General features: G+C 38.2%; 1 protein-coding gene across 1 annotated transcript in view; it reads right to left on the bottom strand.

Annotated features, from left to right (window-relative positions):
• Nucleotides 1-22,695, bottom strand: part of LOC131064401 (alpha-mannosidase) — a 178,293-nt gene extending 155,598 nt beyond the window's left edge. Inside the window, exons 1-9 of the mRNA XM_057998534.2 lie at nucleotides 22,271-22,695; nucleotides 21,874-22,028; nucleotides 21,220-21,303; nucleotides 19,963-20,051; nucleotides 19,682-19,856; nucleotides 18,507-18,626; nucleotides 18,316-18,399; nucleotides 18,159-18,230; nucleotides 17,823-17,936 (exon numbers count right to left, since the gene is read on the bottom strand). Of these exons, the coding sequence (XP_057854517.2) occupies nucleotides 17,823-17,936; nucleotides 18,159-18,230; nucleotides 18,316-18,399; nucleotides 18,507-18,626; nucleotides 19,682-19,856; nucleotides 19,963-20,051; nucleotides 21,220-21,303; nucleotides 21,874-22,028; nucleotides 22,271-22,319 (942 nt within the window). The 5' untranslated portion in view covers nucleotides 22,320-22,695. The remainder of the gene's footprint in view (nucleotides 1-17,822; nucleotides 17,937-18,158; nucleotides 18,231-18,315; nucleotides 18,400-18,506; nucleotides 18,627-19,681; nucleotides 19,857-19,962; nucleotides 20,052-21,219; nucleotides 21,304-21,873; nucleotides 22,029-22,270) is intronic.
• Between the last annotated feature and the right edge of the window lie 4,618 nt (nucleotides 22,696-27,313).

Below are 27,313 nucleotides of genomic sequence, written 5' to 3'. Positions count from 1 at the left end.
CTATTGTAATCTTTATCTTTTGGAAAGAAAGCAAAAACTCTGCCAAATTTACAGCAAAGAAGTCTTTGAGCTTTCATGTGTGAATTCAAGAATTGAAGGAATAGAAGGAAATTGCTCAAGCTTTGAGTCTTTCTGCTACATTCTTGAGTTTGTGTTCTATATTATCTTTCTTGCAAGTGTTTCTTAAAGAGCTTAATTGCATTTGATTTACAGTCTTTGTGCTACAAGTATTTGAGGTTAATATAAATTAGAATAAATATTCTTTTGAGAGGAGTTGTAAGTCTTTGTGCTTGCACTTATTCTTAAGAGAGTTTAGAAGCAGATTTTGTGAGAAATAGTTGTGTCTCTTTGAGCTTATACTACTTCCCATTGTTTTAAGTAGAAAAGAATAAGATATTCCAGTCTTTGAGCTATTATAATTTGTTCTTGATACCGTTAGTATAGAAAAGAGTAGATAGGACTTCATATAATCAAGACTTTGAGCTTGATATTGTTGTCTCGTCCCGAAGGAAGTGACGGAAGTCTTTGATCTTTCAGGAAACTTCATTTCCGTTCTCTCGTTTCATTTCAAAAGTTGTTACTCTTGTTTTATGTTAAATTGCTATCACTTTTTTTGTGAAGAGAAGGATATTGACTTTCTTGAAAGAAGAAGAAAGACTGTTGTTCCATCCTATTTTATTTTTAAGTTGTAGTTAGTGTTGATTGTAATTAGGTAGGAGTGGCGGATTCCAGTTGCCTTAGGCAACATTGGAATCCGCCCAAAGGGCTGGCCCCTCCTTCAACGTGTAGGGCTGGGCCCTCTCTCACGGCACTCCCTAAATCCTCACGTCACACTCAAGGAAACGTGCTCCCATAAATAGGGTCGACCCTATACTAATAAGGCAATTCAGTAAAAAAGATATTAATAATTAAAAAGTATTAATAAAGTAAAAGCCGACTTAACTAGATCTTGCAGCTCATATAAATAAAGGACAACTTCACCTCATTCATCAATCAATACAATATTCTTTCATGCAAAATATATATCTGCATAATGCGAAAACTGGAGAAGGAATATATGCGAATCATATCTGCCATTGGAGGTGCTAACATCAAGTGCATACCATCATAAAGGAGTGCGAACTGCTCTAGATTCAAGGCACTAAGGTTGCAGACCAGCTTCAAGCAAAAGTGCAGACTTAAGATGCACTAAAAGTGCAGATCTAGTGTATAAACCTGATTGCTGGTTGGTGTGCTAAAGAGGCAAACCTAATGCTTATGAAAGTGCAAACTTGTTGAAGATTTCATCAGCCCTAAGAGTGAACATCTCAAACCTCTTCAAGTACTTGAGATAAGTATTGTAAATCAAAATATTGAACATAATCCATAATCAGATCCGAGGATCTTTTCTGGCTGGGTTTTTCCTCCTAGGAGGTTTTCCCAGGGTAATTGTGTTTTGTTCTTATTTTGTTCATTTTATGTTATGCCTAAATCTAGAAATCTCTAAATTTTACAGCAAACAATCTAATTAGAAACTAAATTCTGATTTTTGAGTTTTATATTAATCTGAAAGTATAAAAATCAACATGGTATCAGAGCTATAGGCTAGATCAACTTTCAGATTTCAGAATTTAGTACTCCTTTATTTCCAGATTGTTGTCTCATTCACAGGTCAGGTCAATGGGGCTGAAAGTTGAAGATAGGCTTGATGGAAATTTCAACTTTGCTGCATGGAAGGTTCGAATCATGGTGGCTCTAGAGGAAGAAGATCTTCTTCACTTCATAGAAGTGAAAGAGCTAACTGAACCTACGGATGCAGCTGAGCTAAAACAATTCAAAAGGGATGTTGTCAAGGCCAAAAAGCTTCTCATTGATTCAGTTAAAAACCACCTAGTCACCTCCATTGCCTCATTCACTACTGCAAGGGAAATATTCAGTCATCTACAAGGTACCTATGAAATTAACAATCTTAGTAGGGCAATTACTTTAAGACAGCAATTATTTAATATCAAAATGTCAAAAGAAGATTTTGTTATTTCTTATTTTATGAGAATTTCAGAACTAAAGAATCAGCTAGGTACAATTGGACATAACATGAAAGACAAGGATCTTGTTATGATTGCCCTAAATGGTTTACCACACTCATGGGAGTCTTTTATTCAAACCATTAGTGGTAGAACTGAGTTACCTACCCTTGATCACCTTAAGAATGATTGCATTCAAGAAGAGACGCCTTATCACAAGGGGGCAACTCAGAAGTCCTCATGTAGATGATCAACACATGCTTGCAGCCCAATGCAAGAAAGGTGGAAATTGGAAGAAGTATTATCCCAAGAGAAATAGAGAATTCAGACCACCTAGTTCTCAGCATTCTTGGAAGAAGCCAAGGGATATCTCTCGTGTTCGATGTTTCAGATGTGACAAATTTGGTCACTATGCTAAAGAATGTCAGAATGATCCTACTCAAAGAGAAGCCAACCTAAATGAAGTCTCAGAACAAAATGATGACTTCTTATTCATCTCTGCCCTATCAAGCAGCATACCCACAAACAGTAATACATGGTTAATTGACAGTGGTGCTTCCAGACACATCACAGGCTACCGTGATCATCTTTCAGGCTTAGTAAAAAAGGATACCAGTCTTCATGTGGTAATTGGTGACGATGCTCGATATTCGATAAGAGGTTCTAGCACTACTTATTTAAATTTAGACTCTGGTATTTCACTTCACCTTAGTGACATCTTATTTGTTCCTAGAATTAAAAGAAACTTAATTTCCATTTCTGTTCTAGAAGATAAAGGTTATCAAATTGCATTTTCTGAGGGAAAAGTACTTGCTTGGCCTAAGAAATCTAGTTTTAAATCTGCTCGTTGAATTGGTAATAGATATGATATTTTATATAAGCTCTCTACTAACCCTGTTGAAGCCCTCATTAATGAGGCTCCCGAATCCTATGAGCTATGGCATAGAAGACTTGAACACTTACACTATCAAGCACTTCCCTCTCTTGAAAAGTTAGTCAAAGGTATGCCTAAACTCAGTCAAATTCATGATAATACATACAAAGGTTGTGCTATAGATAAAAATGTTAAAAGCCCTTTTCATAAAAGTGAAAATAGAGCTAAAGATAAACTAGAACTTGTTCACTCTGATTTATGTGGTCCTATGTCTATAGCATCTCCTAGTGGATTTCTTTATTACGTAATCTTCATAGATGATTTCTCTAGGAAAACTTGGATCTACTTCTTGAAATCTAAAGAATCTGATGAAGTCTTAAGTAAATTTAAAGAGTTTAAGGCATTGACTGAAAACTCCTCTGGTAAAAGAATTAAATGTTTAAGATCTGACAATGGAGGTGAGTATAGCTCCGGTAGCTTTTATGATTTTTGTGTTGAGTCAGGAATTAAGGGGGGGTTTTGTGTTCCATACAATCCTCAGCAAAACGGAGTTGCTGAAAGGAAGAATAAAACTATTGTTGAGGCTGCAAAGGCTATGATTCATGATCGAGATTTGCAGACCTTTCTATGGGTTGGGGCTTCTAGAACAACGGTATATATTTAGAATAGATATCCTCACCGTGTTCTAAAGAATATGACTCCTGAAGAAGCCTTCACAGGATCCAAACCGGACATCAGTCACCTAAGAATTTTTGGAAGTCCTATTTATGGTCATGTGCCCAAGGAAAAGCGAACCAAGTTGGAACCCTTCGAGAAGAAAGGCATGCTAGTCGGATACAGTGAATCCTCCAAGGCCTTCAGGATCTATATTCCAGGTCAAAGGTATGTTGAGGTAAATAGGGATGTTATTTTTGAAGAAGATATTGCCTTTAAAAAATCAAAAGGTTCTTCTGTTATTGATGAAATTAATGACAATCAAGATATGAATGTTGATACTAACCCTAAGATTCAGAGGGAGCCTGTTGAACCTCCACCTCAAGAAGAACATAATGATCCACCAGAGCCTATGAATCCCACTGATATACCTAGTGACATTGTTGTTACCAAAAAGAGGCCACTTTGGGTAAGAAACACCATTCAAGAAGCCGAAAGATTTGCTGCTCCCAGTGGCACCTTCCGAGAAACCAAGAGACCTTAAGTATTCTCCAGCTACATTGCATTGATGTGCAATCTCATTGAGTCTAAACCTTGCAATGTTGAAGAAGCCTTCAACCATCATGCCTGGAAGCTTTCTATGGATGAAGAGTATCAGTCAATCATCAAGAACGATGTTTGGGACATTGTGCCCAGACCCAAAGGTAAATCTATTGTTTCCTCTAAATGGTTATTCAAAATTAAACATAATGCTGATGGTAGTATTAAAAATATAAGGCTAGATTTGTAGCTCGTGGTTTTTCTCAAAAAGAAGGCATAGACTATGAAGAAACATTTGCTCCTGTTGCTAGATATACCTGTATTAGAACTATAATAGCTATTGTTGCAGCTAGAGGTTGGAAGCTACATCAAATGGATGTTAAGACTGCCTTCCTTAATGGTGTCATTGAGGAAGAAGTCTATATTGAACGACCTGAGGGTTATGAGATTCAAGATAGAAAAACTCATGTTTGCAGATTGAAGAAAGCTATGTATGGCCTCAAACAGGCCCCTCGTGCTTGGTATGAAAGAATTGATAAATACTTGTTAAGTTTAGGATTTTGTAAAAATGATGTTGACTCTAACATCTACTTTAAGTTATCCAATGATGAAATGCTAATTCTAGTTCTCTATGTGGATGATTTATTTCTTACTGGTAAAGATGAACTTATCATTAGATGTAAGAAAGAACTAGCTTCAGAATTTGAAAAGAAGGATTTAAGTCAAATGCATTATTTTCTAGCTCTAGAAGTATGGCAAAGATCTAACGAAATTTTTCTAAGTCAAGGAAAGTATACTATTGATATTTTGAAAAGATTTAGAATGATAGATTGTAAACCTATGTCTACTCCTATGGAATCTAACTTAAAGAAGTTAAGTGTTTCTGCAACTAACTCTGATTTTATAGATCCATCAAAGTACAGGCAGTTGATTGGATCACTGATGTATCTAGTTAACACTAGACCAGACATATGCTATGCAGTGAATGCTCTCAGCCAGTTCATGAGCATGCCCAAACATGTTCATCTTGTTGCAGCCAAGCACATCCTAAGATACTTGCGAAGCATAGTTGGTTATGGGCTGAAGTATCCACTTAACACTTCAATAACCTTGGAAGGTTATTCAGATGCAGATTGGGCTGGAAGTGTCAAAGACAAGAAAAGCACTTCCGGCATTTGTTTCAGCTTAGGATCCGCAGTGATCTCTTGGGCTTGCAGAAAATAATCCTCAGTTGTATAAGTACTGCTGAAGCTGAGTATATTGCAGCAAGTGTTGCTTCTAGAGAAGCAGTGTGGCTTCGTAAGCTTTTTGCTGGGCTGTTTGGACAACCTTGGGGACCTATAGTTATTCATTGTGATAATCAGAGTTGTATCAAAATGTCTATCAATCCAGTGTTTCATGACAGATCAAAACATGTGGAAACTCATTATCACTTCATTCGAGATATGGTGCAAAGAGGCTCCATTCAGCTGAAGTATATCAACATTGATGAGCAAGTTGCAGATATTCTTACCAAGCCTTTGTCCAAAGTGAAGTTTGTGTACTTCAGAGACAGACTCGGTGTTTTGGAAAATGAAACCCTGATTGAGAGGGAGTCTCAACCTCAGTGATACATTGTGTTGTATCAAACCACCCTCTGCGGGCAATGTAAGGTGGTATTGTAATCTTCTCAGGGAGAAGAGTAATTGTTAACCATCCTCTGCAGACAATGTAAGATGGTAGAAAAGATCCTCTCCACCCTCTGCGGGCAATGTAATGTGGATCCAGTCTATGCTTGTGTGCGAGCTGGAAGATTATATTATGTAGTTCCATTATATGCTTGTGTGCAAGATGGAAGACTACAATATTCTGATTATGTAATCCATTCTTTGCTTGTGTGCAAGATGGAAGATTATGATTATGTTTTCTCCTCCCTAATTAAGCGGGAGTGTTGATTGTAATTAGGTAGGAGTGGCAGATTCCAATTGCCTTAGGCAACATTGGAATCCGCCCAAAGGGCTAGCCCCTCCTTCAAGGTGTAGGGCTGGGCCCTCTCTCACGACACTCCCTAAATCCTTACGTCACACTCAAGGAAACGTGCTCCCATAAATAGGGCCAACCCTATACTAATAAGGCAATTCGGTAAAAGAGATATTAATAATTAAAAGTTATTAATAAAGTAAAAGCCCACTTAACTAGATCTTGCACCTCATATAAATAAAGGACAACTTCACCTCATTCATCAATCAATACAATATTCTTTCATGCGAAATATATATCTGCATAATGCGAAAACTGAAGAAGGAATATATGTGAATCATATCTACCATTGGAGGTGCTAACATCAAGTGCAATACCATCATAAAGGAGTGCGAACTACTCTAGATTCAAGGCACTAAGGTTGCAGACCAGCTTCAAGCAAAAGTGCGGACTTAAGATGCACTAAAAGTGCAGATCTAGTGTATGAACCTAATTGCTGGTTGGTGTGCTAAAGGGGCAGACCTAATGCTTATGAAAGTGCAGACTTGTTGAAGATTTCATCAGCCCTAAGAGTGAACATCTCAAACCTCTTCAAGTACTTGAGATAAGTATTGTAAATCAGAATATTGAACATAATCCATAATCAAATCTGAGGATCTTTTCTAGCTGGGTTTTTCCTCCTAGGAGGTTTTCCCAAGGTAATTGTGTTTTGTTCTTATTTTGTTCATTTCTATGTTATGCCTAAATCTAGAAATCTCTAAATTTTACAGCAAACAATCTAATTAGAAACTAAATTCTGATTTCTGAGTTTTATATTAATCTGAAAGTATAAAATTCAAAAGTTAGATAGGGGGAGCCTTCCCTTAATTAGGAGAGTTTTACTCACACACTGTGGTTGAAACCACAATTTTGTATATTTCCCCAAGTGTACAAAATTTTCAACCAACATCACCTACATCAGAATAACAGGCTTTGAGGGAACACCATACCGACTTCCACGCTATCCATCAGACAGATTAATCCTCATGGAGGTAGCAAGGCAAGCACACCCAACAAGTAGCTTACTCAGAGACAAAAAGAAATCGGGGTTCACCTTCCCCATGATTTTGGGTAATCTTGATGCGCACTTCAAAAATTCGGTGCAAGCTGAAGAGTCATGGCATCCTATTGCTTATAGGAGCATTTCCCCAGGAAATGCTTTGACCATGAGGGATTGGGAAAGAAGGCCTACGGCAAGCGTTACAGAGCCAAGGCATCAATAGAGGACTATTGGAGCAATTGTTCAGATGACTTTGAGGTCCGTCGGTAGGAATATTCCAGGTTGAGTGTTCAGCAATTGCGGCTTTATGAGTACCGCCAGGTCCCAGATCAACTAACGGACTATGGAAATTGCTTGCAAGTCTGGGAATTTGAAGCTGTCAAAGACCTCCCGCCAGCCATTTATTGGACTCAGGACCTAATCATAGATTTTGAAGCAGTCATGGAAGGTCCAAGAAGGTACACAAATAATTGGTTATCCCAACAAATTGAGAGGCTGACACATGAAGGGACCCAATTCACATACAATTTGATAGGTAGTCTCGATTCCCAGTCTTTAGAGGATGAAGGAACCTCAAGCGCGCCAAAGGAAGAGGTTGAGAAACCTAAAAAGAAGAGAAAGAAAGCAAGGGCCAATAGGGGGACTCAAACATCGAAAAGAACAAGAAGAGAAAAAATCCCAATCAGGAGGCCAAAGGTTACTTCGTCATCCAAGGACCTCAGTTCAGAGGATGATGTGGTTGAACTTGATTACATACCCACTCCACCTTCACAAAACGATCCTGTTGCATTCAAGGCAAATGATCCTCAAATACAAAATGAGCAAGAGGCAAAGGTGAGGATCATTGGCTTGGATGAACCTGGAAATCAGGTCGAAGAGGGAGAGATTGCACCTGATCAAGGGATTGGTAAACAGCAACTCACGCAAGAGAGCAGGCATGAGTTGCAGCAAGAAGGCGGCAACAAAGATGACACCGCGGTTGAGGGAGAACAGAAAGAAGATGCAACTCAAGAATCCAGCAGAACTGAAGAGCAACCATTACTAGAGGATACCCAGCAGTTGCTCAGTGAGGTGGGGGAGAACTCAGCCGTGAGTAAAGGATTAGATACTACACCCATACCTCCTATGCCGGATCAATTACGGATAGGCAGTGAGTCAGCTGAGGCCTCCAAAGAACAGAGTGAGAATCTGGCAATTGCATCTGGACAGACCATCCCTCAAGACTAGTTAATAGCTCGTGCACATCGGAAAGCAGTTGTCAAGCCACCAATTAACCTGGAGGATATCTTCTCTCGAATAGGAGAAATAAAATCCAAAGGCAGGAAAAAGCCGAAGACTTACTCCAAGATTACCCAAGACGAGCAAAGGAACCACACGATTCATATTGCTACCCCACCTGCAGACAAACCAACAAATTAGATTGCAATGGATGATTACAACGTCACGACCATCCCAATAGGGCAAGCAACCAAAGAGTAGGAGAGCGAAGAATTCAAAGATTCCGTGCAGAATATGCTCAGACAGCTCGACAAAATGACTACTGAGAGAGATATGTATCGGGCTCATGCTAAACAAGTTGAGGGGTACATAGATCACCTGTTGAAACCCCTACAGCATGCTGTTGAATCCCATGTTCCCCCATTGGCACTAGCACAAAAGACTGCAACTGAATTTGAAGGAGTGCGTGACAATGCCACGGTTGTCAAGGAATGGATCCGGAGCATTAAAATAAAAGGAAAGAAGATTATTAATGATGTATTTGAAGTGACAATCAAAATACAAGCAGCACGGATAAAGATGTTGGAGGTACAAAGGGAGTACGCCAAAATTCAGGAAGTGGTTGCCTTAGCTCAACCACTCATGAGGGCTCTTTTTTGGACTCACACTCGGATGCCGGCACTACATTCTATCCTAGATCCCTATAATGTCAATACTTTAAAAGAGTGGTATTGGATCGTCAACATGAAGATGGACATGGCGGACATCGTTAGAAAAATTCGGGAGGAATGCGAGATGGACTTATCCCATATCGAAAATGGCGGTGAAAATATCCATAAGGCATTGGTCATTGGCTGGACGGATACTAGGGAGGATGGTGATGTAGTATCACAATGGAATGTCAGGTTGAAGCCCGATAAAACTGCATTCTGTGGAGGACATAGAGTGCATCAGCAAGCTGCATACAGACATATTGCGCTTCGAAGATTAACAATCGGATTGGCGCGAGCGGCTAGGGATAGTCGACTCTCATCTTGAAGGCACACAGTTCAAAATGTGCAATCCTCCTTTTCCCCCTAATGAGGAATTGTTCCCCGTTTGTATAAAATTTCAAGAATATGTTCTGGAAGAACGTTCGGCACACCGGGACATCTGGAAAGGTTACTTGCATGAGGAAGATGAATTTTTGGAGAAAAAGTCCACCTCAGGGAAGGAAGTGCTTTCTTGAAAATATCTATTTCTTTCAAATTCTAAGTGCACTTTTTCAACATAAAGTTTCTTTCCAACTACCAAAGTCATTGTAAATTTTTTAGCTCTGTGCAAGTGCACTTTTTGGAGCAGCTTTATGTTTGGTAGTTGGTAGTTATTAGTTACTTTATGGTTGGTGTTGATTTTTGTTTTCCATTTATGGGTATGGGCAGCCTTGTTTTAGGAGATGAATCTGGGCCACTTGTTTAAGTTTAATCTTGGCCATTCATCTGTTTTGAAACCCTATACAAGGGAGTTGGTTTCTCTCTTATTATTAGTAAGAAATTGTAGATTGTTGCAAAAGCTCTGCAGAAATATATTCAGACTTAATGGAAATTGAAGTTGTTACTGTTTCATGTGAGTGCACGGTCTATTTCTTCACTCTTTAAATTTATGTATGCATTTTGCTTTACAAAATAATATGTGCAAGTTGATATCTGATAGAAATCTTCGTTCATACCATTAACGATTGGCTGACTGCCAATTCCTCTGCATGGTTAGTCTGAACTTATTAATAAGCCTAGTTCGGTTTTTTTGAACATGGAATGTATGAATCTCTCAACTTCAGTGTTTATGTTTAAAAACTTGAAAATATGTTTCCCCTTTGAAGATTGCATCAATTTTATGTAGTTGTGCGAATAGCTGGCGAAATTAAATTTGATTATTGCAAAAATTTTGTCTATCAACTTGAAGGTGTTATTTTTAGGTAGATTAATTAGGCACTTTTTCCCTCTTTCCCCTTCCTTTTTCCCCTTTCTTACCAAAGTTGAAGTCCGAACAACATCATACCAAAGATAAATCTGATGAAATCAAACTGTAAGATCTTAGGGAACCTGTGCGAAACAAATTCTGTCTAACTGTAAGTCCCCTTTGTGTTTCCAGCAAAACACATCAACTATTGAGCTATCCTGCAATCAAAACCTAACAATTGAAACCTTGAGGTCGTCCCCATTGATCAACTAAAACAGCATTAGGGATTTTCTTATCTCAAGAGAGGATAGGATACTAAGCATTCCATTCTGCGTTGATTGGAGAGAGTCGTAGTTCCACGATTTTAGCCATGTCAACACATATATTAAGCATGCATATTAAGAACATCCCCATGCATACCACGAAGAACAAGGATGTTACTGCCTGTAACTTAACAACACTTCTTATCTGATTTGATTGATGGCGATATCCTAGATGCTTTTTTATTCCTTTCCTTATATCTCTCAATGTGAGGGAGAGGTCACACCTCTTCATCATGTATGCACTTTAGCAAGAGACATGCCCCTTTCACCATTAGCACCCTTTGAAAGAGTGTAACTCTTCATTCTTTTTTCCCTTTGAAAGGGACACAGCCTTTTCGCAATCAGATCTGCACATTCGATTCCCAAATCATTCCCCTTTCAAATGAGTTCTCTGTGATATCCCCGATGTAATTAAATAATAAATCTAATTACTTTGTTGTAAGGCCCAAATTTAATAACAAATATTTCGGGCCTTTTTTTAAATTAGATTAGGCAAGTTTTGGTTGGTCATGTCGGCCCGTTTGTAACCCTTCGGGAAGTTTCCCGGAGCCCATATATTTGGCCGTGTTAGTCATTGTTGGGGGTATGCGAATTTTGATATTTATTTTCTCTTGTGCGAATTCCTGTTGGAGTTCTGGTTACTGCCATTTCGGAGGTGAAAGACCCTCCCTATTTGGTACTTGCAGTTTCGGTGGGATTCACCTCTCACCCTATCCTACCTTTGTATTTGTTCTGGATCTGGCACATCTTGAAATATATCATTGCTTACTGTCTCCAGTGCGTATCTGTTAATTTGGATTTACATGCATAAGGGGAACTCATAATATTCCGAACCCGTTACTCCGGAAACCCACCACACAACCGCTGCAGTTCACCAAACCTCGGCATCTTTACCCAATCCGCACCACCATACGGCCTTCACCGTACACCTTCAACACCACCGCACGGCCTGCTCTACACCACCGTACGGCCAGCCCTACACCGCCATGCGCCAACTCTGCACCACCGTACGGCCAACCCTACACCACCGTACGACTTGTCCTACACCACCGTACGACTAGCCTTACACCACCGTACAGCCACACCACTGTACGACCCTGCTCCAACCCCACCGTACGTCTGCCTCCCTCACTAGTGCAATCAGGGAACATTACAGTGGTATCAGAGCTTGTGATCTTGCCAGCCTGTCGTGTAGCGGATGTAAGTGTACACCAGAAGGAGGTACTTTTCAGCCGATCGAATGGGCGAACCACAGGACCCTACAAGAGAAGTCATGGCACTATTAAGGGAGCTAACCAAAAGCCAAGCTCAACTCAACGACACCCTAACCAGAGGTGAGCAATGACAACAAATCATGGAGGAAACCTTACGACAATTGGCCTTGGGAAAAACGAATGGAGAACAGAATGGGCAGGGCGATGATTCGGTCACGGGAAGGTCAAACATCCAACGCTCACATTCACGGCCGTTGATGCTGACTTTTCCTCAAAAATCCGAAGCACCACGGGGGGAGCCAGAACCCACCTTTCAGGAGATGCAAGCACAGTTGAGTCAAGATTGGAGGGGTGCAAATCTCGAAGGGGACATATCCTTCAAGGATTATGTGGAGCTCCAGATGAAATACTTGGGCGGCAGAAGTCGGGGCCATTATGGACACTATAACAATGACATCAAACGGAAGGTTGGCAAGATCAACCTGTCATCCTTTGATGGGGCCGGAGCGACCTCGGCCTGTGCCTGGGTTCAAAAGGCAGATACTTACTTCCAACTCAACCCGATGCCTGAAGATGAAGCTATCAAGTTTGCAGCACTCCACCTGGAAGGGGTCGCGCATGAATGGTGGCATCATGGAATGGTCACTCTTGGCCATGACAAGATAACTTCCTATGTTGAATTCACAGAGAAGCTCATAGATCGATTTGACGGGAAGGATCCGAAACTCAATTTCAAGGAGTTGGCGCAACTAAAGTAGTCGGGATCTGTGGACAATTACATCACAGAATTCCAGAGACTATCTGTGTTGGTGACCGACATCTCAGAGCGGAGATTGGTGGTCTTGTTCATAGACGGATTGATGGAACCACTGAAAGGTTGGGTAAAAGGGTTCAACCCCAACACGCTCACAGAAGCAATAAAAAAGGCCCGCAACATGGCAACATCTTCCTTTTCCAGAAGTTTTGCACCTACCAAACCACCTTTCATTCCAAGGGAGAAGGATAATAAACCCTATCCAAAGGGGTCATCGCTCGATGAAGCTACAAGACAAGAACTCAGAAGGAAGAAGTTGTGTTTCACCTGCAAAGAACCATGGGAACCAGGCCACCGATGTTTGGGCAAAGGAAAGAATCACTATATTGAAGTAATGTTTGATGGAGAAGAGGAGCATGAAGAAAGAAAAACCCCAAGGGAAGAATTGGCTGAAGAAACTAGCCTGGCGGAGAGAATCTCCACATTGGTACGAAGGGGGGGCGTCATCGTCACACTGGCAGGGACCCCAAGGTGCAGTGTATTTAGAGTACGTGGTACACTCCAAGGGCAACGAGTTCTTGTTATGCTCGACAGTGGAGCCTCGCTCAACTTCATAAACTCGTCACTCGTCAACCATAGGGGCTTGTGTACGAAGGAACATGAAGGGTTCGATGTCAAGGTGGCAGGAGGCAATCTCCTATCATGCACTCACCTGGTTTCGCAACTCAGTATCACCATGGGAAATTACACGATGACCGATGATTTCTTTGTTGTGGATCTGGATGACACGGATATCATATTGGGCATTCAATGGATGGAGACCCTCAACCAGTACACACAGAGCTTCAAACGGATGGAGTTCTCATTCGAGGTTGATGGCAGGAAGGTAGTTCTCAGGGGAATGTCGAATGGCGGCCCAAGGGAGATTTCTGCCAAAAGGATGGAAGCCATCTTCAAACATGATGAAGTAGTCTAGGCAACACATTGCTTGATCTCAACAAAACCTGTGAAAGGACAACCGACTCACTATCAGGATGGGGAACTTCAGTCGGTTCTGGATGGGCATAGCTTGGTCTTCGCTGATATTCCACCAGGTATACCCCCACACAAAGGGTTTGAGCACACCATCGAGTTGGAGGAGGGGGCAAAACCCGTTATCACCACACCCTATCACCACCCGAAGAAGTTCAAAGATGAGATAGAGAAAACGATCCAGGAACTCCTCGATAAGGGATGGATCCGGCCAAGTTCTAGCCCCTTTGCGTCCTCTGTGGTACTAGTGAAGAAGAAGGACGGGACTCTCAGAATGTGTGTCGATTATCGTGCACTAAACAAGAAGACTATCAAGAATAGGTACCCCATTCCCAGGATCGATGAGCTATTGGACGAACTACATGGCGCAATCTATTTCTCCAAGATTGATCTCCGTTCCGGCTACCATCAGATCCGTATGAGGGAGCAAGATGTGGAAAAGACGGCCTTTCGTTGCCATTACGGACACTATGAGTTCTTGGTCATGCCGTTTGGATTAACCAATGCTCCAACCACTTTTCAGTCTTGCATGAACCACATCTTCAACAAGCAACTGCGTAAGTTCCTATTGGTATTCTTCGATGACATACTCATCTACAGCAAGACCTGGAAGGAACATATGGGGCATTTAGATGAAGTATTGGGGATTATGGAATCACAATCACTGTATGCCAAAAGATCCAAATGTGAATTTGGAATGACCGAGGTTCTATACTTGGGTCATGTCATCAGCACCCAGGGGGTACAAGTTCATCAGGAAAAGATTCAGGCCATTTTGGATTGGCCTCCACCAAAGACTCTCTCAGAGTTGCGCAGATTTTTTGGTTTGTGCAGTTATTATAGAAGGTTTGTGAAAGGATTTTCACAACTTGGGACACCACTGACAGATCTAACAAAGAAAGGATCCTTCCATTGGAATGCACAGGCACAACAGACCTTCGACAAAGTAAAATAAGTGATGAGCACGTGTCCGGTTCTGGCACTACCAGACTTCACTCGCCCTTTCATCTTGGAGTGTGATGCCTCGAGTGAAGGCATTGGAGCGGTGTTGATGCAAGACCGTCACCCCATTGCATTCGAGAGCCGGAAGCTCTCGGGAGTTGAGCGGTTATATTCCATCTACGACAAGGAGATGCTCGCCATCATACACGCACTGACGAAGTTTCGGCAGTACCTCGTCGGAGCAAAGTTTGTTGTGTGAATAGATCACAACAGCTTGCGATACTTCTTGGAGCAGAGGGATGTGAATGAACGACAATAGAAATCGGTGAGCAAAGTTCAGGCAGTTGATTTCGACATTGAATATGTGAAGGGAAAGAATAACGTGGTCGCTGATGCCCTGTCAAGAAGGCCCACCATATGTTCTTTATCTCAGATTTCAGCAGACTGGAAGGAATACCTGTTGGTTGAATACTCTAAGAACACTTTTGCCTGCGAACTGATGGATGGTCGAGTATAGGATGACCAATACAAGGTAGTTGACAACATCATTTATTACAAGGACAGAATTTATCTGGTACCCGAATCCAAGATGAAGGAAAAAGTTTTGAAGGAATTGCACGACTCCCCCTTGGCTGGACACCCGGGATACTTGAAAACCTACAGACAGATCCGTGAAAGGTTTTCCTGGAAGGGGCTTAAGGACGACGTTCTGCAGTATGTACGGGAATGTTCCACCTGTCAGCAGAACAAATCTGAGCATAACCTTCCGGTCGGACTGTTGCAACCACTGCCAATTCCCGACCCGAAATGGGATAGCATCTTGATGGATTTCATTACGGGATTCCCCAGAGTGCAAGGAAAGGATTGCATTTTTGTCATAGTTGACCGATTGACCAAGTATGCACATTTTTTTGCCATCCCCACAAGATATCAAGCAGTTCAAGTAGTCGAGTTGTTCTTCCGTGAGGTGTTCCGCCTACATGGTTTACTGCGAAACATAGTCAATGACAGGGATAGACGTTTCCTGAGTACCTTCTGGATGGAGTTATTTTGGTTGGCTGGAACCGAGCTGTCGCCCAGCACGAGCTACCATTCGCAGAAAGACGGACAGACAGAGATTGTGAACAAATGGCTGGAGGGTTATCTCAGGAACTACATCTCAGCACAACAGAGGGCTTGGGTTCGCTGGTTACATTTGGGTGAACATTGTTACAACACCACTTATCACATGTCGATAGGCATGCCACCTTTCAAAGCACTATACGGTTATGAACCTTCTTCATTTGTTGACCTGGCATTGGGAGATAGTCGTGCACCAATGGCCAAAGATTGGCTTCAAAAGAGTTTAGACATCCTGAGAGCTCTCAAAGAAAACCTGCAAAGGGCACAGAACCAACAAAAGATGTATGCTGACCGACACCGGATTGAGCGAAATTTTGAAGTTGGTGATCTGGTTTACCTCCAACTTCAGCCGCACAGACGATCCTCCTTGAAGACAAGTGGTAAGGAGAAGCTGAGGCTGCATTTCTATGGACCCTACAGGGTGGTTCGGAGAGTGGGCGAAGTTGCCTATGAATTGGAGCTTCCTGAGGGAAGTCGGATTCACAATGTTTTTCACGTGTCATGTCTGAAGAAGGTCGTCGAGCAACGCGTCACAGTGTCCAGGGATCTGCCACCCATCGACGAAGAAGGGAAACTAATTTTGGAACCGGCGGAGGTCGTCGATGTCAGAGAAAAGAGGTTGAGAACACGCACAGTCAAAGAGTTCCTTATACGCTGGAAGAATCTACCCATTGAGGATGCCACCTGGAAAGGGGAACAAATTCTGGAGCATCCAAGTCTGCAATTGCTTGAGGGCAAGCAATTTTTGGCCCGGGAGGACTGTGATATCCCCGATGTAATTAAATAATAAATCTAATTACTTTGTTGTAAGGCCCAAATTTAATAACAAATATTTCGGGCCTTTTTTTAATTAGATTAGGCAAGTTTTGGTTGGTCATGTCGGCCCATTTGTAACCCTTCGGGAAGTTTCCCGGAGCCCATATATTTGGCCGTGTTAGTCATTGTTAGGGGTATGCGAATTTTGATATTTATTTTCTCTTGTGCGAATTCCTATTGGAGTTCTGGTTACTGCCATTTTGGAGGTGAAAGACCCTCCCTATTTGGTACTTGCAGTTTCGGTGGGATTCACCTCTCACCCTATCCTGCCTTTGTATTCGTTCCGGATCTAGCACATCTTGAAATATATCATTGCTTACTTTCTCCAGTGCGTATCTGTTAATTTGGATTTACATGCATAAGGGGAACTCATAATATTCCAAACCCGTTGCTCTGGAAACCCACCACACAACCGCTGCAGTTCACCAAACCTCGGCATCTCTACCCAATCCGCACCACCGTACGGCCTTCACCGTACACCTTCAGCCCCACCGCACGGCCTGCTCTGCACCACCGTATGGCCAGCCCTACACCACCGTGCGCCGGCTCTGCACCACCGTACGGCCAGCCCTACACCACCATACGACCTGTCCTGCACCACCGTACGGCCTTCTTGGTGCTACCGTGCGGCCTACCCCTGCACTACCGTGCGTCCTGTTGCGCCACCGTACAACTTCCTTGACCCTACCGTACGGCCGCACCACCGTACGACCTTGCTCCAACCCCACCGTACGTTTGCCTCCCTCGCTGGTGCGGTCAGGGAACATTACATTCTCTTCTACCTTTTATACCTAATATTTGAGGGAGTCGTAACTTATCATTTCATGCCTTTTGACTATTCATTAACTTTAATCAAATTTTAATTATATTCTTTTATATTTTAATTTAATTTTTATTTTTATTCTTTTTGTATTTTAATTTTATTATTATTATTTATTAAATTATATTTCAAAGTGGGGACATTACAAAAGTTGTCATGTTTATTGTTCAAGTGTTTTGATGTCTGTATAACTTGGGATAATGTAGCTAAATCTTGATAGTGCTTTTCAAGAAAACCTATGGGAAGGAATACACAAATCTTGACATGAGACAATAATTTAAGATTGTTGGTTTATACATATTTACAGTAGCCATCCCTCATATATATGAACCTTGACATTTGTTAAATCGTTACATTATATTTATGGCTTATGGATTTATCCACAATCTTAGTATTGTTATTGACAACTATGATAGTTAGCCAGAAAGGAAAAAAGTCTCATATAATGTTAATATGCTGCATAGAAATCACACCTCAAGAAAGCCAATGTTGGATTTTGATAATCCATATTGAATGTTAATATGTTAGTAAATCATGCATGACTAATAAGAGGAAAGACCAAAGAAAATAATACCTTATTTACATAATGAATAAACTTGTCCATTTGCGTGAACCAAGAATTTGCATATTGATACTGAAAGTCATCTCCCATTGTCCACATAATGTGGTTTGTACGAGTAATGTTGGCCTATTCAAATGAAGGAATGTTACTATGTGTGATTTATGCATTTATGCTTTAAAGAAAGGAACAATCACATATAATTTCTAAAAATAACAGAAAATTTATGTATTGTAATAATATATTGTCAATTAAAAAATCCAAGTGATTAAACTATATGGTCATACAGGTATATATATGCTTCACCTCAAGCATTCTATTTGATTTCTAAGAAAATCAACGATATATTACCTGGGTAATTGATGCATCGACAAAATCGTTTACCCTTTGATCAACATTGTAATCAAAAAGAAGAACATCATCCTGCAATATATTATACATGAACATGAGTAAGAAGTAGATAATTTAGTGTGCTTTGTTGTCCATTTTCAAATTTAGAAAGATGCACCTGAATTGGATCATCATCATCATTAACTTCAAAATGAAAACCAGGTGGAGGACTATAGTGAACAGGAAATGCACCAGCAAATATCTGGAACAAAAATGAATAGTGAGAACTTAGAAGAATGGCATCTAAAGAGTAGAGACAACATTCTTGACAGTTGTAATAGCATTTACAAAAGTAGAAATCCTCCTGACCTGAGAAGAAGAACCAAATGTCTTAGACCCCCGCCACACAACTTCTAAGGACTTCTGATCTTTTCGCTTTGCTCTATCCTGATAATCTATGCGTGCAAAAAACAGAGAGTCGAACCCAAGCTACAAACAACAAAAAAGAATGAAGCACATTTAAAGCATCTAGAAGATGTAAAATGGAAGTATAACATTCAACTTACAATGAAGAAGTATTTCAAAACACAAATAATCCTTTTTGGATCTCAGAGAATACATTTTTTAGTTGTGTGTGTCATTTCACAGGCTGCAAACACTTACTTTATGATAGCGAAGTTAAACTAACTCATTGGCTAATGAAATGGTTTATTGTGATTCAACTGTATAGTTTCAAAGTCAATCTTCATTGACCATCATTTCATGACTACTGGTTCCCAATAACCCATCTCTCATGACCACAAATGGTCGAGTTAGCACTTATTGCATCTAGGTGATGCTCACAAGGATGACATTAAGACAATAAGACTAGGACAATAGCTTATTAGCATGGGTAAATGATTGTCACAAATATATTTTTACATCTCTATTCTTCCACACAAATGTCAATGGGTGAAATCTTGTCATTAGAACAAATTTGGTCATCCCTCTATCCATATACAAATAGGGAAACAAATGACCTATCACTCCTATTACATAAATATGACTGGCACGAACAATATTACAACAAAGCCATCACTCAGGAAAGCATAGAATACACTAGATCCATTTCCTAAATTTACACTGAACTGCAAGGAGAAAAATGGTCTATACTGTGTTATCTATCAAATCAAAACAAAACAAAGCAATTAGTTCCCTGTCACCAAGGGTATAGCATGGCCAAGGTCAACATAATGTGAGAAATCCACTAAGAAAATGCATGAAACTGATCCAATCGGGCAGAGATACAAGTTCTGCCTTTGAAATGCTTTGTAGAAACCTGGAAACAAATGTTACTTTTGCAATTTCTTATTAAATTGTATACAAGTGTTTGTTAACCCTACCATGTGTAAAGCAATTTGGAGACAGCTTGGAGACTTTACCATGTGTAATTAATATCACAAAAAGAAAAAGGATATAACATGATATTAAATAGGCACCTAGTTGGTACACAGAACCATTTATATATTTGAACATCGAAAGGAAACAGGTCATAAGGCTCTTACCTCAGCGCCCAGCAAATATGCTTGGACTGCAGAATGTCCAAAGGGATCAATCTGCCATCCAACTCGTGGAGTTTTGTTAAATTGTTGCTTGATAAAACGATGCCCAAGGGTTGTCTGATCGATCATGTCTATATAATGCACTGTTGCTTCATCGTGCATACACCAACCACCATTACTAGAAGTACAAATACTAGACTGTATCAGTAAATTACTACTGATACAAATGAAGTCAACTTTACCCTGTACAAGATTGTGATAAATTGTGCAAAACAGAAAATTACATGAATTCAAGCTGGCCTGCATCAACTAGCTTCTTCACTTGTGTCTGTTTTTCATCACTTTGCTCCCTCCACCACCTCTGAAAAAAAGCCTATGACCACAAAAGCAAAAATTTGATCAACAATATGAGGGTAAACAATACAGTAGAAGCAGTATCATCTAAGAGATATTGGGTAGTACTTATCAGCTAACAGTATCGAATTGACCCACAGAATATAAGCTATACATATCTGAAGGTTAATTATTTATAGGGTAAATAAAAGTTTGTTTTAGGATGGCTCAATTTTTTATCCAATCTTCCAGTTTTCAAGACAGTATCTGCTTTTCCCTCAAACGATCAACCAGAACATGGACACTGATGAGAGATGAGATTTCCCATCATAATTAACCATATGAAGATAACAGAAACCTAGATTAGACAGTAATTTTTCTTGTCCAGTGACCTTCAATACATTAAAGTGAAGAGAATCTTGGTCCACTGGGTTCATCAGTTGAATTTCAGGATTTCATTTCCTTGGCTCATCACAGAACAAAGGTTTCCAGAGAAAGTCTTATGGGCTATCTTTTTGCCAATTGATGAAAAACTATTAATTCATGTATTCATTGTATTGATAAATATTTACCAAATAATAGTAAATTTGTACAAATTACTTTAATGTCAGATATTGGCCAAAATTTACAGATAATATGATTTTTTTTCAAATAGTAACATATCATATATAATATGAAAATATTGACCAGCTGCTCTATATCTACTATAAATTATTAAAGTTAAATCTAAACTCCCAAAGAAAGCTGCAACTGTCTCCTAGTATTCTTGCAAGATTAGGGGGCTCAGAAAACAACAATTGCAACTAGATTTAATCTTATTTGAAATGAAAAGGTATTCTGATATGATGAAAAATGCAGAGTGATGTGTGCTCAATTTCTTTGCAGACATAATCTAAAATATTTAAAAGAATCTTGTCCATAAATTTAACAGCGCTTTTAGATATTCTGATAACAAGAACGTATATCCATGTCACAAAACAAATTTTCTGACAACATTGGCTTCATTTATATGTACATGAACTAATATCTTTGTAGGAAACCCATAGAACTTTACAATGCAATGCAATTTAAAGAGCACCAATATAGTTTATTCGGAACTTTCCTGTATCAACAAGGAAGAATCCAAACTTGTGTTAACCGTACACTAAATCATAAATCATTTCAGAATGCAAAAGAGAGACAAAATATAGAATTCCAGTCCAACTTGCCTGTTCTGCGAAAATAAATTTTCTGTTGGGATCCTCTTGCAATGCCAAAACCAGGCTATCTAACACATTCTTCACACATGCTCCCTGCACAACGCCATACCAGAGATATAGACATGATAATTGACATAAGAGAGGGTACAAGGTTAAAAAAAGAAATGTTCCAAGCATCATTGGTAGCCTCTATGTATTGTTCCACTACATTCTATTATTGATGTACTACTGTTTTTATTGGTATACCACTGCAAAAATTCTAAATAAAAATTAGACTCCTAAAATAGCTATTGATTTTTATCTTTGCAGTATGAAATTTTGAGCAATTTTTAATTTTTGAATTTTTTCTGGATTATATTCCAATTAATTGAAAAATAACTTTTAATTTCTGAAGTCACTCTGGACTGAGTTTTGCTACTATTTTACCATCCAAAATCAAACTTCTGTCAAGATACAAAGTTTTACTATCTTTTAAACCATAATTGTCTGTGGTAGAAATGAAAATCTATTTACTTTGGGATGTCTTATTTTGATGTAAGTTGAACATTGTGTAATTTTAAAATAAACTCTCCAATAATATCTTAATTTAAGATTCCATGTACAAGATTCTCGATGTGAATGCATAAGCATTATAATGAAATTAAATTGGATTGAATTAAAGACCTGAATACTGTTATTGGATCCAATGTAGTACTGATCAACAGTTTTGAGCCATCCCACATCGTCATGGCTATGAGGAACCAAATGCACATTGATTTTGTCTTCCACTGGCCCTGCTGTCGTATTGTATTGAATGTAGGCGCCATTGCTGCCATAGTCTGCAGCAGCAGACAATGCTATGAAGAACAAAACCAAAACAGAGGCCATTTCAATTCCATATCAAAGACAACACAACCACGTATATATAATAGTAAGTCAAACACACACAAATCCTAGATACCATCTAACCTCTTATCTTTATTTTCCTAGGTGGGGTTTATCATGACATAACGACAAAGCCGGCTTTATGAAATCCAGGCTAGGTCTCCTCAGATAATTGTAAATCTTGTCAATTTTTTACCATAATTTGAGGTGGGCGACTCTAGAAATCTGATCATGTCATAAATCATCTTTTATATTAATATGTTGACAGATAAATTAAGCGGCCAGCTTTCTGCATTTGACCTGACTGAGATCCCAAACATCCTGTAAATAAATTAATTCAAAACTGCATCAGAATTATAAGAGATCTCCATTACCCAAACTTCGATAACGGTCGGATGTTTAAAATTTTCGTTACCGATTTATAGTTCTCAACGCCTAATTTAAAAGCCCTTTTCAAGATTTCTTCGAGTTTTAATTGGATAAATATCGTTTGATTTCAAATGTTCACGTTTCCGTTGCCTTTCACTTTCACTCGCTACATTTATTCTCTATTCAACACGTCGCCAATTCAAACCAACTTTTTGCGAAATTTTTATGTAAGACCTCGACAGATTTACTGCGTGGTGAGATACAGAAGTCTGCCGCTTTTGTAAGTTTCCTCTGCTTCATCAACTTGCAGTGACAGTTCTAAAAATAAAATTACGAAACCACACGTCTCTTTTCTGGTAAAAAGACACGTCTCTTTTCTGGTAAAAAGACACGTCTCTTTTCTGGTAAAAAGAAAAAAAAAACTCAAACTTTTGCTACACGTTTTTTTTGAATGAGTCCTATTTAATTTTTAATTAACCTAAAAGACGATGGTGTGATATTAAAAAGCAAAATGGTAAAAAGTCTCAAAAAAATTAAGATGGGATAAATAACAACAAGTTATAGGGTCAAGTCTAAACATGACATAAAAAATTAAATAGTTAAAACAATTCTAGTATCATAAGGATTTCTCCATACATAATTAGAGGTTAGATTATCATCAACCAACTCACAACTAGTGCATGCACCCTCCTCAAGAGTATCTTTTGAAGTTTGTTGAGTACATACTATAGAAATGATCAACTTCAATCAAGAGAACTTGTCAAATTCAAGCCAACCAGAAGCACCACGCCCAGGAGAGGAAGCAAAAGGTGATAGTGAAGAATGTGACCAACTACAAGTGTAATTTCTCTTTTTCTCAAGGGTTAGGAGTCATAGGATTGGGGAACACAGTCTCATTTGATGAATTGGGCACAACCTCATTGAAATCCAAGATTTTTGCCCTAATGGTCCAAGAGCTCCTACAAATGGGACACCTCAACTACAACTTTGGTATCTTTCACTTGAATTTGAATAAGCACATTAGAGAAAATCATAATTGTAACATAAAGAGAGAAATGAGCATCAACTAAACATCCTAAAAAATATAAAGAATTTTTTATCTTCTCAAATGTTGAAGAGAATCTCCACCTTAAAGCATGTCAAAAATATGGGTATACTTGAAAGGGAGACAAGGTTGGTCCCATAACAAAATCATATGCCACAAAAAGGGAGCAAGTCCAAAAGGCCTACAAAAACTTGAATCTAATTCCAAGCTTCTTAAGCTCTAGTACAAAACAAAAAAAGATACTTGAAAGAATCTAATTGTCTATAGACTAGACATCAAACTTGGAGATCTCCCAAATTCATAAGACAATAACCAAGTGGGAGACCTTAATAAGAATGCACCTAGCAAAATGAGTCGATTTAGGCTCAAGAATAGCCAATCAGATGGCCTAGAATCTATGATGCCAAGTTCTTGTGGAGGATTGAAGTAGACACGGTTGTAATGAAACAACTTGTACAATAGAAGATTATAATAGGAAATATGTTCCAAATACTTTCTAATAATATGCCACTTTGAGAGGGCAACTTCCTAATCCACTTTGAGGCAGATACCCAATATTCTTCAATAAGAACACAATACTTTGGACTATATATGTGTGTGTGTGTGTGTGTGTGTGTACATCTATATATATACATATACATATATATATATACATGTATATATATACATGTATATATATATATATATGACATGTATGCATGTATATATATATATATATATATGACATGTATGCATGTATATATATATATGACATGTATGCATGTATATATATGTGTGTGTATACACATATATACATGTATATATGTGTATATACATGTATATATACATGTATATATGTGTATATATACATGTATATACATGTATGTATATATATATATGTGTGTGTGTATATATACATACATATACATATATATACATGTATATGTGTGTATATATACACATATATGTACATGTATATATGGTGTATAAGGATACTACTTTTAGTCCTTCCACCAAGATTTGAAATACTTGACCCCAATTTTGTAGACCATCTGAGAAAGAATGAGACCAATAAAAGCTTGAAAGGTTTCTTGGTCTTGGCTAGACATCAAGCTTTTATTGGTCGCATTCTTTCTCAGACGGTCTACGAAATTGGGGTCAAGTCTTTCAAATCTTGGTGGAAGGACTAAAAGTAGAATCCTTATACACCATTTCCTAATTATGAGACCTAAAAATTATATTTGCGTCTCTCCTAATCTTCCTATGGTTGTCTAGTTGAATCGCCATTTCTATAACTCCAACCCTATAGTATGTATTGGGCTATGCTTAGTCGACTTGTAGCTACCTTAACTCTTAATTAAGTCATATTATCATTATTATATTCTTATTTAGCTAAATAGATTGACATAGGGGTTATATGTTATTGTCTAAGTCATCCTAGGTGATATCTTATGATATATATATATATATATATATATATATATATATATATATATATATATATATATATATATATATATATGTATGTATGTATGTATGTATGTATGTATGTATGTATGTGTGTGTGTGTGTGTATGTATATGTATACACACACACACACACACACACACATATATATATATATCTACATGTATATGTATACATATACATATGTACATGTATACATATACATATGTATACATGTACATATGTATATGTATACATGTACATATGTATATACATGTACATATACATGTACATATATATATATATATATATATATATATATATATATATATATATATAGATATATATATATATATATATATAGATATACACATGTATATATGTACGTACATGTATATATATATATACATGTACATGTACATGTGCATATATATATATATATATATATATATATATATATATATATATATATATATATATATATATATATATATATATATATATATATATATATATATATATATATATATATATATATGCACATGTACATGTACATGTATATATATATATATATATATATATATATATATATAATACTTATTCATAAGATATCACCTAGGATGACTTAGACAATAACATATAACCCCTATGTCAATCTATTTAGCTAAATAAGAATATAATAATGATAATATGACTTAATTAAGAGTTAAGGTAGCTACAAGTCGACTAAGCATAGCCCAATACATACTATAGGGTTGGAGTTATATAAATGGCGATTCAACTGGACAACCATAGGAAGATTAGGAGAGACGCAAATATAATTTTTGGGTCTCATAATTAGGAAATGGTGTATAAGCATACTACTTTTAGTCCTTCCACCAAGATTTGAAAGACTTGACCCCAATTTCGTAGACCGTCTGAGAAAGAATGAGACCAATAAAAGCTTGAAAGGTTTCTTGGTCTTGGCTAGACAATTTGTATTAATCTCTAGCTAAGAGAGGAAATTCTTGGTACCTCTATGAGTGAGACATGGAAGAGTCCTAGTGCCTATTTGAATAATTTACATGTATGAATCTATGGCACATTTTCTAAAAGGTAATCTTGACAAGAAATAATAGGAGGCCATCAAATATACTACTAGTTGATTGAAAGGGCATTACGTAATTGACTTCCCACCCAAATAAGCCAAGGTTTGATAATCTCTCAAGATTTCATAATTCTTTTAATGATAAAATGCCTTCAAATTTGAATTGGCTTCGTCATGGTGATAAGGGTAATGAGGTCCAAACCTTTCTAAGTTAGTCATCCAAAAGAGACACTTGAACTAATATATTGACTAATAAGAATTTTTCATGTTTTATTTCTCTTAAGAGCTCTACAAATCAATTTGGCGCAAAGGGCTAAACCTTGTTGACAAATTTAAAGCAGTCCCAAACCACCAACTTCATAGAGAAGATAACTATATTCCCAAGAAACATAATGAAATCCACAATACTCGTCAATGGAGGCTAAAAAAATGTCTACGTTTTTTAAAATTTTAATAGGCTTTGGAGGGCACTCAACAAGAATAATAGTAGACATGATTGGCAACTAACACTTTGTCCAGCCAATTTGGAATTTGGTAGCCAAGGAACATGGCTTGTTGATCTACTAGTTCAACTTCTTCTCAAACTTGGCAACAACTTGCCAAAGAAAAATGGGAGAAGCTTGAAAAGAAAATGTAATGCTAAAAAACTGAAAAAAAATTCCCCATGATCAATCAATTTCCACCCATAACTATCTAACTAGCTATCTTGGGAAGAAAATATTATTTGTAGTTCTAGGTCTTTTGTTGTTGGACACTCGAGCCAAAGGCTCAAAATAAAGTATAAATGCATAAACTATTTGTTTAAAATTATCTTCATCTTCAATTAGAGTGAGGAATGAATAACTACAAAAATGATAATTTTTACTAATTGGTAGCATTATTAGCCAATAAAATCCCCTTGACCAACATTTGAGAGGTTAATGAGCTAATAAATAGCTAAAGCCTTATGTAGAAATCACATAAAGAGCCAAGAGGGAAACCTTGACATGCAAACCAAAATAATCCAAATGGCTTAGCTTGTTGGTCAACTATGGTAGTTCAAGCTAAGACAACAACAAACAACATCTACTCAAACTAACTAAAAGATTAGGTCAAACCCAAGCAGTTAAAGAATGGATAGAATATAAAGGCCACTCAATGTGGTCATAAGAGCATAAATTCCCTTCAATTACTCCCCCCAAAAAAAGTGTATTATCTAATATAAATATAAACTTGTTGTCCTCATTTTTGTTTTAAAAAATGAAGGACCATTACATGAAATTTTTGTGAAAAAATGAAAAAATTTACTCTATGACATGCTTCTCGAGGCAGAA

This window comes from Cryptomeria japonica, chromosome 5 (genome assembly GCF_030272615.1).
Source record: "Cryptomeria japonica chromosome 5, Sugi_1.0, whole genome shotgun sequence".
Taxonomy (NCBI): domain Eukaryota; kingdom Viridiplantae; phylum Streptophyta; class Pinopsida; order Cupressales; family Cupressaceae; genus Cryptomeria; species Cryptomeria japonica.
Note: the sequence above shows the minus strand (reverse complement) of the source record. Positions and strands in the feature narration are given on the sequence as shown.